Source organism: Daucus carota, chromosome 5 (assembly GCF_001625215.2).
Source record: "Daucus carota subsp. sativus chromosome 5, DH1 v3.0, whole genome shotgun sequence".
Classification (NCBI taxonomy): domain Eukaryota; kingdom Viridiplantae; phylum Streptophyta; class Magnoliopsida; order Apiales; family Apiaceae; genus Daucus; species Daucus carota.
The window spans coordinates 35,435,092-35,447,969 of NC_030385.2; the positions used below are offsets into that span (position 1 = coordinate 35,435,092).

The 12,878-nt window shown below is 33.7% G+C and overlaps 2 protein-coding genes and 1 long non-coding RNA gene across 5 annotated transcripts; 2 read left to right on the plus strand and 1 right to left on the minus strand.

Annotated features, from left to right (window-relative positions):
* Window positions 1-199: 199 nt before the first annotated feature.
* On the plus strand, window positions 200-2,655 carry LOC108220506 (uncharacterized). The gene is made up of 3 exons (XR_001806744.2): window positions 200-703; window positions 2,151-2,295; window positions 2,370-2,655. It is a non-coding gene; the product is annotated as an uncharacterized LOC108220506 (long non-coding RNA).
* Window positions 2,656-3,124: 469 nt separating this feature from the next.
* LOC108220849 (V-type proton ATPase subunit F) lies at window positions 3,125-6,058 on the plus strand. Of its 3 annotated transcripts, none has more exons than XM_017394720.2 (5): window positions 3,125-3,262; window positions 3,480-3,550; window positions 4,331-4,412; window positions 4,534-4,616; window positions 5,695-6,058. In XM_017394720.2, exons 2-5 carry the CDS (start codon window positions 3,488-3,490, stop codon window positions 5,857-5,859), a joined length of 393 nt encoding a protein of 130 aa, XP_017250209.1. In that variant the 5' UTR covers window positions 3,125-3,262; window positions 3,480-3,487; the 3' UTR covers window positions 5,860-6,058. The 3 variants fall into 3 exon arrangements, with proteins under 3 accessions (XP_017250209.1, XP_017250210.1, XP_017250211.1); XM_017394721.2 differs by having other exon boundaries at window positions 3,147-3,262; window positions 3,419-3,550; XM_017394722.2 differs by having other exon boundaries at window positions 3,167-3,262; window positions 3,461-3,550.
* Window positions 6,059-7,492: 1,434 nt separating this feature from the next.
* LOC108219732 (NADH dehydrogenase [ubiquinone] flavoprotein 2, mitochondrial) lies at window positions 7,493-12,226 on the minus strand. The gene is made up of 10 exons (XM_017393236.2): window positions 12,045-12,226; window positions 11,917-11,949; window positions 11,757-11,822; window positions 10,276-10,392; window positions 9,968-10,045; window positions 9,708-9,813; window positions 9,532-9,578; window positions 8,083-8,160; window positions 7,916-7,981; window positions 7,493-7,838 (listed from the first exon to the last, which is right to left on the minus strand). Exons 1-10 carry the CDS (start codon window positions 12,108-12,110, stop codon window positions 7,731-7,733), a joined length of 765 nt encoding a protein of 254 aa, XP_017248725.1. The 5' UTR covers window positions 12,111-12,226; the 3' UTR covers window positions 7,493-7,730.
* Between the last annotated feature and the right edge of the window lie 652 nt (window positions 12,227-12,878).

The following is a 12,878-nucleotide window of genomic DNA, read 5'->3' on the forward strand; positions in this document are numbered from 1 at the left end:
AGTAGGCTAGTAGCTCATTGCTTAAGCTTGTAGATGAAATTAGAGTGTTTTGTGCATGGTTCACATAAGCATAGTTCTGTAAATTTACCCCTGCTCCTTGTTTGTGCAATCTAATGATAGTAGCCAAGAAGTGGATGAAGATCTACCCAATTTCTCTTTCTCTCTTTGTTCAGTAATTCCTCTGGTTAGGTAATCTGTCTCTTTAACTTCCTTTTAGATTGCCTTCCTAATTCTGTCTGATTCTCCTGATTAGTATTAGTGCCTTCCTAATGTCTTAGTGTATTTTCTCTTATTTGTTAACTAAAGTGCTGAGCGAGTATTGTCTAAATTTGTGATTTATCAAATGTGCATCTCTGTTTATGGATTTGCTATTTCCGTTTGTTTATAGAAGAGTTTCATATGTATTTAAATCATCTAAAACAAACTACTATCTAAGATCTCAGTGTTTGAATGCAATAATATAGGAATAACAGGTAGCGCTTCTATTCTTAAAATAGAAGATCAATGCTAGATAAACTTAGATTGGAAGTGTTGGGAAGACTTTATGTTATGAAGATATTTGTGCTTACGAAGTACTTTTACAGGGCATACACTTGGATGCTTTTGTTGATTGAACAGAATTCGTAAGGTTCCCACTATAAAATCAACACAAACTTCAACGTCCGAATTTTCTATCAGACAAAATGTTCTGTTGTCCAAGCAGGTAATAGTAATATAAAGGCCATGTCATGTTTTTATGATTCTATTTGTCTTATGTTTAATCAGTAAGTGGCAAGTAATGGTAGGTCATAGTTTTTGATTTTATCAGTCTGAACTCTGACGTTTATTTTGCTAGGGGCAAAAATAGATTTAATTCATTGCTATTTACCCATATTCGGTTTTCATAATATTGTAGTTTCAAGAAATATCATGTATTATTTCAACTGGATGATATGATGTAATGCTATTTGTGGCTATGTAATGATGTATACCCGGCGATCGCGAAACTGCTATGATTTAGATGGACCATCCGTATTGAGGAACTGAGTGAAGATAATATTTAATCCTTCATTATTCATTATCTACAAAGTATCATGGTGAGGGATAGAAGGATAGGATAGTTGGCTTCTCACCTGTTTAGCTTTGTTCTAGGCTAATATATATGCCATATTACTATTTGAGTTTTATCCCTATCAAATTACTGAAATGATGTCCTTAGATTACTGAGAAAATCATTCCATCTTGTATTTCCCCTGACTTGAGGTTTTCCCATATTACAGCAGGCATTGTTACTTCTATACTTGATTAAATAACTGGACAAGGAGCAAACAAACAAGGAACAAGGTAGCAAAGAACGATTTGAAAGTAGCAAAGAACGATTTGATAGCAAGGAACAAAGGAAATTAGTTGAATTAAAAGAAAGATTTACCTCCAATAGTTGAATTGTGACTGAGAGACTGAGATTCGATTAGGAAATTAGGATAGGGCTTCAATTTCTCGGTCGAAGGTTTGAATCAGATATTCCCTCGAATATGTGTCCGCTAATATTCGATTGAGGGAAGTGTACGGAATTAAATTCGAAGTAATGAACTTGAATTATGTTATTAATAATATTTTTATAACCCTATCAATGTCTCGGTTAACAATTCGGATTTCAGTTAACCGTGGCTAAAAAATCGAAAAACCGAAATTCATATTTGGCTCCCGAAAACCGAACCGAAATATTAAGTTTGGTTAACTGAACCAAAATTATTTCGGGTATGTGGTGGTGTTCGGTTAATTAAAAATGCTCACCCTTAGCGACATGTATGCCATAATCAATACGTTGTACAAAGAACACGAAATAATAATGATTTGTATGCTGTTTATATAATTTAAAATGCAAACATCAAGTTCAAGTGCATTGCTGGAATAATCTGCATTTATATGCTAGTTTTCATTTTCCCGCATGTATTTCCAGTATCCTAAGATGTGTTGTGCTATTGCAAGTAAATACATACCTATACTACATCTATTCTTTTATAAATATAATATGCTCTCCAGATTCACAATGGGATTTTCTTATAACTGCTAGCTTTTCTTCTGAATATATTTTCCAGCTTTCTTGAGTAGGCATCAGTACTGTGTTCCTAAGTTAGTCATTCGAGTTTCTAATGCATCTTGGATTGCAGATCTGAAGACAATGTTAAAGCTAGTTGAATCAGAGAGCAATACTACATGACATTGGAGATGTTTGTTGCAAATGCACACTCATTTAATGACATTGGAGATGTTCATGTTCGTTACAGATGCTAGGTGGATGCTTCCTGATGCATGGTAATACTACTAAACGTATTTGCAACACTAGCATTGCAGGTTTAGGAATATGATATTAGTATTGTTTTGGACAGGTCTGAAAATTTGGAAACTTAATCCACGAAGGAATGATCGAAGGGGTTCGATTTGAAGTCAACATGTTTTTTAACCAAAGGGGCAATTAGGATCCGAAGACGGCACTCAAACTTCAAATTCGAAATTCAACACATATGTAAATGACTTTGTTGTATACTTTCGCAGTTTTGTATGTCGAAAATAAGTATCTGACAGTCACATGTAAGCAACAAAGTTTATACTGTGTTTTGCAAAGTCGAATTAAGAACAAGTTTAGATGAAATAATTAATTTTTTTTAAATTTAATTTGCCTTCGCCCCATTACAAGTATTTTTGCAAATAATAAATCTCTACATCGAGAATGATGTTTAACTTTTATAAATTGATAAGTTTTTAGTTTAGTTGTAATTTGTTGAAACTAATTTTCTGATTAATTACTTTTATTAGTAAATATTTGTAATCGTTTCTATATCATATGTTTAGAAATAAATTGTTAAACATTTTTAAAAAAAATATATTTATATATAAACTGATATCCTAAAAGATGGACCATATTAACATTTTAAATCAATTTTAGTCGCTCAATTCTTATTACCCTATAATTTGTGACCCCTTTTTAGAAAAAAAAATATATATGTTTTGCGGTAATATTTTATTAATAAGAAAGTAGTACTTGTCAAATTATAATGAAGTATCTTTGATGAAAAAAGAAAATCAGAGATAGAATATATAAAAATAATATTAATATTATGTAAGAAAAAAGAAATAAAATAATAATCTGGCTGTAACATAAAAAGGTCGGAGAAGAAACAAACAGTCCGCTGTGCTGTTTAGTGAATGAAATAAGCAAATCAGACCCCTCTTCTTACCTCCACTCATCCATCGCAATCTTATTAATTACTCTACCTGTCAGGTATGCTTCTGATGCAATTAGTTTTTAATTGTTTATTATATTCACTTTTAATTTTAATTGTTGATTGTTTAGATTCAGATTGTTATTTGGATTTAGTTTTATGAATAGTTTAGTGTTTGATATAATTGTTGATATCGAAATCATTTCGATTTCTAGGTGATGGTGTGTATGAATAGCACTCTGATATTGGTAGCTCAGCTGTGTTTTGTATATTTAGGTGTTTGAATGGCGAACAGAGCTCAAATCCCCACTAACAATTCAGCATTGATCGCGATGATTGCGGATGAGGTCATTGTTTTCTTATTATTAATTTACTATTATATGTTTGTTTGGTATGTTTATGTCTGAGATGTATTGATTTAGCGGTCGGCTTAAGTTGCTTTCTGCCGCCTGATTATGGGTTTGGGAAATTGGATTTTAATATTTAATCTCGCATCTGATGTTGGCGTATAGGGCTATGTATAGTAAAATACCACGAAACTGAGGTCGAAGAATGCAATTGGTCGCTTATTTGCTTTGAATAACCTGGTGAAGTTTTGGTCATGCAAAACTTTGGGGGCAATCGTGTCTTGCTCCTATGTAACAATTCATATGCCGTGTCCAATTTCTGCGGGATGTTTGCTGTACTTTTGATTTCAAATATATAGCAAAATTGATGTGGAGTAGTTTATGAGTGGACCTTGTGGGTTAGACGATTTACCTATAATTAATGTGTAGCATACTAGTAGAATGCGCTAATTTTCTAGCCGCTAATCTTTGTCTCCCAAGTACTCTGATGTGTATTTCCACACCATTTATTCATGCTCGAGTCTTTTACTAGAATGCTACCCTATTGCTTGTCTGTGTTGCTTCCAATATACACATGTGTGTGTATGAGAGAGAATGGCGGGTTTTTGTTTTTTTTTTTTGGGGGGGGGGTATGTGCTTCATCGTATAAGTATCAACTCTGATCTTAAGTGCATATATTCCTAGTTGATTTGTATTAGCTTGCAGAATGCTCTAAAATTGTAGGATTGTCCTAACGTTTGATGCGAAGTTAAATAATTTGTTAGTGATTCTTCTATGCAGGACACAATAACTGGGTTTCTACTTGCTGGAGTTGGAAATGTTGACATAAGGAGGAAGACAAATTACCTTATTGTGGACTCAAGTACTGTTCTTTACTTGAAATACTATATAATATTTGGGCTGCCTGCTATTACGCTATTTTCCGCATTAATAATAAGTTGACTATGATTTTTTATGATTTCTTATATAATTGTTAATTTCAGAAACTACTGTCAAACAAATCGAAGATTCATTCAAAGAGTTCACAGCTAGAGAGGACATTGCAATAGTCTTGGTCAGCCAATACGTAAGTGTATAGCCTTTCTGTGTCTTTATTCTGTTACCTAATTTGCAATGCCCAATATTTTTGAGTGTGAGAAGTTTGTGTTAGAAATTATGTTGCTGTGTAAGGCTGTGCATAGTACTGCAGTCTCACACTGTAATACAATTTTTGTACTCTTTTAAATTGACAATTTGTCGCACCACAAGTTTAGAAGACTTTATATTTGGACAATTTTGAGCTCTTGAAATATAATTTATGGGCAAAAGCTTTGATGCTCTCCTTGATAGAACAAAATTCTCTAAGAATCCTAAAATAAAACCAACACCAGTATAGGAGGGGTAACATAGTACTAATGAAATAATATACTTCAAGGTTCAAATTTTCTGTCAGACGAGATGTTATAATGTACAACAAGTAATAGTAATATAAAGGTTGTCTTATTTTTTTATAATTCTATTCTATCAATGTTATGCTTATTCAGCATGCAACATAAATTGATTAGTTCATTGCCGTTTATATAAATTATAATTGGCAAAAGTTTCATGTTCATTGCTACTGGATGATGTGTTGTACTTTATGTGACTATGTGGCTATGTAACAATGTATATCCAGGCATTGTCAAAACTTCCTTGTTAATTGAATGGACCATCTGTGATTTTTGACGAGGAACACTAATAAAGATTTTTTTTAAAAATTCTAATCCTGCATTACCCATCAAAAAATTCTCACTAGGGAGCGAAGGATGGATAGATAATTAGTACTCCATCTGTTCACCTTTGTTCTAGGCAATAATATATTTCCGATATTATACCTCACTGTCTGAAGTATAATATCCTAGTAAATGCAAAATATATATATATACTTATTACATGTATGGTGCCAAATCATTCATTGTTAAGTACTCAAGTTATTACTATTCAAATTATAAATATCAACTAATTTGCATATTCTTTACTGTCATGCATTTTGATCATTAATGAAACAAAGAAAGAATATAGTATCCGAATTAACCTCATATAAGTGTCAATATAAGATTGACCTTGTATGCATTATTCTCTATTTATATATATACATTTAATATCTACTTATGCTTGATTCTCAGGTTGCCAACATGATTAGGTTTCTAGTTGACAGCTACAACAAACCCATTCCAGCAATTTTGGAGATTCCTTCAAAGGACCATCCATATGATCCTGCACACGACTCTGTTCTTTCTCGAGTGAAGTATCTCTTCTCTTCTGAATCAGTGGCATCTGATCGCCGTTAATATCTCTATTATTAGGTTATGTTAATTCAATTTTCTTGGTTCAACCAATTATGTAATGTATTTGTTATGAATTATTTTTGGAACCGCATATCAGATTTCATCTCATGGTTCTGAGTGGATTTAATATATGAATAATATGAGTGCCGAGATTGTAACTATCTGTTGACTTTTAAGTTGAAGTGCAGAGGTTTCTTGCTAATTCTTTTTAAGTTGTGAGACTTGATCAGATGTCGGTGTAAATGAGGAACTCAGCGTAATAGTTAATACATTCGGTGTATCCATCGATCACCTTTCTAGTGAACATGGGAAGAGTCAAGAGTGAGCACTCAGGTTTAAAGGTTTAAGTCTCAGTGGCGGGTGGAGTAGAGGTTTTAGGTACAAGTACGCCCTCTGAGTAACAAATTTGAAAGATATTTCTAGTAATTTGAGAAAAATCTGATCCAATCGATAATCCGAGATTTTGGACTTACATTTATTTTTTTTTAATTTGAATTGGATTTTGGATATTTCAAACTGAAATCCAAAATCTAATCCAAAATCATAACCTAAAACCTGGAAAAAATCATATATGTGTGTGTAATTATATACTATTCATAACTTTTAATAAAATATACTTCTAATAATCTTTTAAATTTTAGTTATATTTGTGTCTGTCATTAATATATACATACACACGTGTCTATTCTTGGTTGATAGTTTTTTTTTATTGAATTAATTTCAAAAAATAACTAATGAATTAAATTTTAGTTTAAACTCTTTTTCAAAATTAATCAAAATTAAGTAACTTACTTGAAAAAAATAAGATACATCCAACAACGATGAGTTGCTTATATTTGAGCAACTTACTTTAAGTGAATTTCCAACATTGACTTGTGTATATGAAATGAACATTGTAAGCCTTTGTATTAAGTTGCACAGATATTTAAGATTACCAAGAGAAAAACAATTACAAACAATACGTGCCAGCAATAATGTTGTGTTTGGTTGGGGAGAATGAAATGGAATGGAATGAGTAAAAAAATTTGAAACTACTAAGATAGGAAGAAAGTTTTGAAAAAAATTTGAGGAAGTGCAAAATTGCTATGATGAGATTTGAGAAGAAATTGAGGATGGGAGAGAATGGAGCACTCCATCTCAAATTGAAGGTGACATGTCTATTTCACCGAGCCTCTCTCCGAGACAGTGCCCAGATCGTTACGCCTTTCGTGCGGGTCGGAACTTACCCGACAAGGAATTTCGCTACCTTAGGACCGTTATAGTTACGGCCGCCGTTCACCGGGGCTTCGGTCGCCGGCTCCCCTGTCATCAGGTCACCAACTTCCTTGACCTTCCGGCACTGGGTAGGCGTCAGCCCCCATACATGGTCTTACGACTTTGCGGAGACCTGTGTTTTTGGTAAACAGTCGCCCGGGCCTGGTCACTGCGACCCCCTTTGTGAGGAGGCAGCCCTTCTCCCAAAGTTACGGGGCTATTTTGCCGAGTTCCTTATATCTAGCATATGATGCAAGGAATGGAATGGAGGAAAAAATGAAATTTCTAAAAAATTGTTCATAAGTTAGTTCATTTTTCATTCTATTTCTTCCGGAATCATTCACCCCAACTAAACACAACATAAGAATCAAAGCAGCACCTATGAACAACATAAACAGAGTCCATAGATTTCATCAACATCAAGACTTTCTGATACAAGTAAAAGAATAGCTCATTTAACAAGCGAGCTTAATTGTTTGTTTAAACCAACTACAAATCAAAAACTGTGAAGGTGTGAAAAAACAGTGAGCATTTAACAAGACGGCCAACAGTTTTCAACCACAGGTGCCTGTGACCGTCCATACTCTGTTAATTATTTATGACATTACACAAGATCACTTTTAGCATGCATCTAGATCTCGGCATGGAGGTGGCTTGGGCTCTCCTAACAACGAAGTGTTCCCTCCTTCTGGACCAGAGTTGATGCGCTTATTATTCTGAGTTCCACGCTGCAATTTGAAATATAACATTACAAATCCAGTTCTAACTAATTAAATAACATTTTGACCCAACTCAGCAGCCTTACCGGTGGCTTCTCCCCTCTTCTAAAAGCTTCAACTATCTCAACAACTCGCTCTGGAGTAAGATCTTCCTATATATGCCATAAGCGACCAATATGTTATTATTGTTTAATGCACAACAGATATGCACTGAGCCACGGGCACACAGCAAAATACGTTAACAGGTACTCACATAGTAATCATAGGTATACCCTTCAGAACCATTGGAATAGTCAGCTACAGTTATCATGGGAGCATTTACACAACTTCCCTGCAGAAATAGATAAATATTATAATGAACAAAAATACTGAATTTAAAACCATTCCAAAATACTGCAATTAATGCTATTTTAAGTTGCAGTAGTTGCACACTACCAGGCCTTTAGGCCATGGCAACTGCAAGACTTTAAAATGAACTTATTGAAGGTTTAAACCGACAGGCTCTGGAAGTCTAACTTCTCATTCGAAATTTTAAACAGTAAAAAATGTTAATTGTCCCTAAAATCCATAGCCAGGTATGAAACTCTCATCATTATAAATCGTTACTATATCCATAATAATGCAACTCTTGGAACAAAAAAGCCAGTTTTACAGGACAGTGCAGTTTGGCTATCAGTTCCGTAATTGTGGGTTCAAAACTCCTTGACATGAGATGTGCACAATAAGTAACTAGCAAGGTCCACTATTCTTTCTGTGTGTCAAAAATGGTTCTCCTACCTGTGGTATCCTAAAACTCTATCCATTTCTTCTAAATAAAAATCTGCCGCCAACAGTTATTTATAAAATTAGAACCTCTCATTCATAATGCCTGCTTCAAAAAAGCAGAAAGAAACAGAAAGCCACACGTACTCTAATGAGCCTCACTTTTATAAAAAGGTGACCTGCCTACTAAATTAGCATGTTGTTATCACTTTACCACCAAAGCACATACTAGCTAATGCACAAACTTGACACTCCTAATGTACCATATTAAAAGCAATATAACTAAAAATAATGTCTATACTTGTGTCTATATATCATAATGAAACAGATCAATGAATCCACTCCCAAGATGATATGCTCAATTTTCAGTCAGCCCATCTAAAGCCACCATAATTTCGGGTTGTAATTCTTAATATATAGAATGTGAGTTGAGTTTTTTTCTTATTAGAGCACCTTGTAAACTTGTTACTCATCTACTGCTCTATCTTTCTCAGACATTATGCCTATACTTGTGTCTATGATAATCTCTATACGTATATCATAATGAATCTGATTCATAAAATCACCAACAAGATGAAATGTTTAATTTTCAGTGAGCCCGTCCAAATTCATCAAAACTTCTGGTTGTAATGTTTAAATATATATAAAACTTGCTGCCAAAGTTTTTAACAGATAATTATCACTCAAGTCCTTACTCCGTATCTTTTTCAAGCTAGTCTCTCTACTCCTGCTGTATCTCTACCTATTTTCCCCTTTTCTCCCTCTCAGTAGCCAACACTGCATAAAAAATCCATCTCACACCTACTGTGTGTATATATATATATTCCATGCATCACAATAACACTATATGTAGATACATATGTTGCTTAGCTCTATCCTCTATGTATATTGCATAATTTCATCTAGCGGAACTATGTATAGATAATGGAAAGTATCTCACCATGCATTCCATTTCTCCAACAGAAAACAAGCCATCCTTTGTTACTTCTGCAATTTAGTAAAAGCAAATATCAAACAAGGAGTTGCCTCCACAAACTAAAAGGAAATCTTACAGTACTGATCAATTTTCACACAGAAAAAAGCAGAAGAAAAATATGAATGTTAAAGATTTCGCACCGTTGCGTTTTACCCCCAAGTGCTTCAGTAATGCAGATTCAATATCTCGTGAGCCACGTATCATACACGGCGTTGTGCCACAAACTAAAAGGTGGTACTTTCCCACCTGCAAAACAACAGAGTGGCTGCTTTACTCATCTTCCTCAAAAACTTGGTCATTGAACAATATAATAGAACAATCATGAATCATCAATCTTTTGACAAGTGCATGAAATACTATTGTCTGTATACAAACAAAAAAGGGTAAGAAACACTATCACCTTTGCTCTGTTGAACATCGAATAGAATGTAGCAACTTCATACACACGAATAGGAGCAACTTCAATTACCTTCGCCACCTTTACCAATTAAACAGATCACATTGTGAGAACACACAAATGAAAGACTTATATGAAAATTCAAAGGGTTTTTGCAACATGGTTATCATAGAAAGTAAATATAAAGATGGGACTATAATAATAAAACATATCAGAACCTTGCACAAGTGCTTGGATAAAACACACATATATATAATTATATTTACATATCTAAGACTTAAAAAATATATACAGTAGTTGACATCACGTACTGCATTCATTGCTGACACAGGAAGCCATCCCCCATGTTGCTGCTGAGCAAGATCCAACAAAGGAATGACTGCAGATTGCTTGTAGTTAGAAGGATAATGAGATAATATTTCTTTGACCTGTGAATAGCAGGAGATAGATATTAAATCAATATTCCAATTCCCCGGGAAATGACGAGCAATAAGACTATTTATTGAGACTGGAAATTGACAATTGTGTGTCTGTATTCCGTAAGAGTAAGGCACACTAGGTCAACTGAAAAATAAAAGAAATGTGTGTGAAGAAAAATCTACTCTAACCACACACAACTTGTAGCATGCAACTGAGATTAGTATTTATATGTAATACCATACCATAGTACTGTATAAAGGAAAGAACTAATCTGATATGTCTCGAGTATATATGGCCCCTTGTCGGGCTTCGGAACAAGGTCTAAGAATCCGCTTAACAGTAATTAGATTATTGGTGGTTAGTTGAAGTATATAGTAATGGAATGGGAAATGTTAGTAGAGTATTTAATTTTCTTGTCTATAGCTGAACTAATTTAAAGTGTGTTGTGAGTATATGTATATTAGTCAAACATTGGAAATTGTGTTTCAGGAGTATTTTAAGAAAAATTATTTAAAACATTGCTTTGAAAAGAGAGAGGGACAATTTTTTTTTTGAAAAGGGACATATAAATTGGGACAGAGTGAGTAGCTTATACTCACGCATTTTAAGATGGATATAAAGTATAGTATCATAACTTATTTTTCAAATTTTCCTTCCCCAAATGTAAACAATCTGGAGGGACGGAGGGAGTATACTCTTCCAAGCAAGTAGAGGATGCATTTGCACCCTTGCGTGCAAAATAAAAGAATTGTATGTAATCACAAAAAAAATAGCAAAAATTGCCTAAGCAACTTCAATATACCGATTCTTCTAAATGTCCAATTAACTTCGGGCTGTTAGGCAATAGGAAAAAGAAAAAATCCTTCAAGGAGAAAAGGAGAAGGTGATAACTCTCCCTCATTTTCTGTTTCAAGTTATAACTAACTAAAATGGATTCAAATACAAATCAGAAAGACCGAAAGCATGAGGTTGTAACCTAACAGTGTGAATTAAAGCTTCGTAAGACATGGACAAGTATATCACCATAAAACATGTAAAAGTGAAAGGGAAAAAAAGGGATTCGAATATACAGTACAGTCTTTGGAAAGTATTCAGAATTAAAGAAACTGCTAGAAGGTAATGTATGAAGATAAGAAAGTTCCATGTCAACAACATATCCCTCACGTCTCGGATAAGTAAGCCCTTGTACAATTAAAAAACTTAAAACAATCCCTGGCGCAAGACATTTGATTTCTCTAACAATTTCTCGCTTATTAAATTCAACAAAAGCTCAATACACCTTGAATAAGCATGTTATAATTACGGGCAACTTGTAAGTCTATTAAACACAATAAAACGAGCAAAAATAACAGGGTGCGGGGACTGAGCTGACCTTTTCCTGGTTTTTAGGATTGAATTCCCAGGGAAGCTCGGTGTTGTTATCAGGTGTATCAATGTGCTACAACACAAACATATATACAATGAATTGAAATAAAAAATATACTGAAATTGTTAAAAACAAAAACAATTAATTAGTCAAAAGAGGGGGTTACATAATTTAAGGCAGTTGAGAAGGATCGAGAAGTCTGTAGAGATGAGAAAACAAGAGAATGATTATATCAGATTAGATATAAGATATAAGATAGATAATAGTACGTGAAATGAAGCGGAAAAGAAAGACCTGAGAGGTTGGATTGAAAGCATGGCGGATCTGGACTAGACGCTGAGTGGCGAGTCGTCTCAGCATCTTCTCTCTTCCTTCTTGGCCGATGTAGATAGATTCGAGAGAGATGGGGAGAGACTGTGTCGAGAGAGATACGAGAGAGAGATGGAGAGGATGCTAGTGTACACGGGGGTGCGCAGGGTACCACATATTTAGCTTCGTACGTGTGCTCTCCACGCCTCGTTTAGCCCGCATCCTAGTTTCGTGGGCTTTATCCTTTATTACGGCCCATTTTCGTTTTATTAAGCCTTCATTCGTTTCCAATTTTCAACTGGGGAAAAGAATTGATTGGGTGTTGGGCTGCCGTTACATGGTAAAAATCTAAATCATTCAAAATAAATTATTAGCAAGAGAATTGATAAAGAAACAAAAAAAATTCTTATATATGATATCATTCGGCTACTTTGTGTAAAAATTTTAGAGGGTGTATTTAATTGAGATTTTAAATAATTTTTTTCATGTATGAAAATTGTGGGTATTCAATTGAAATTGTTTAAAATTCAATTAAAATATTTGGGTCTTCAAGTGAGATTTTAAATTATGCTACAAAATCTGGTGATATTTAATCAGAATTTGAAATTATGTTTTTTTAATCCGATTATATTCAATTGGCATTATTTAAAATCCATTAAAATGATATATTTTGTGACATGTATTTTATATTTTTTGAAATTTCACCAAAATTCATGAGATGTTAAAATATTATGATTGAATAAAAAATCTATATGAATTTTGCGACATTTTATTAAGAATGTGCACAAAATTTATTGAAATTCATATATTAAAAACAAT

Coding starts and splice junctions, on each gene's coding strand:
- LOC108220849 (XM_017394720.2), top strand. CDS start 3,488: ATGGCGAACAGAGCTCAAATCCCCACTAACAATTCAGCATTGATCGCG. Junction 3,551..4,330: donor TCGCGATGATTGCGGATGAG/GTCATTGTTTTC, acceptor TCTTCTATGCAG/GACACAATAACTGGGTTTCT. Junction 4,413..4,533: donor TTACCTTATTGTGGACTCAA/GTACTGTTCTTT, acceptor TGTTAATTTCAG/AAACTACTGTCAAACAAATC.
- LOC108219732 (XM_017393236.2), bottom strand. CDS start 12,110: ATGCTGAGACGACTCGCCACTCAGCGTCTAGTCCAGATCCGCCATGCT. Junction 9,814..9,967: donor CGATGTTCAACAGAGCAAAG/GTGATAGTGTTT, acceptor GTTGTTTTGCAG/GTGGGAAAGTACCACCTTTT. Junction 7,839..7,915: donor GAAGAGGGGAGAAGCCACCG/GTAAGGCTGCTG, acceptor TTCAAATTGCAG/CGTGGAACTCAGAATAATAA.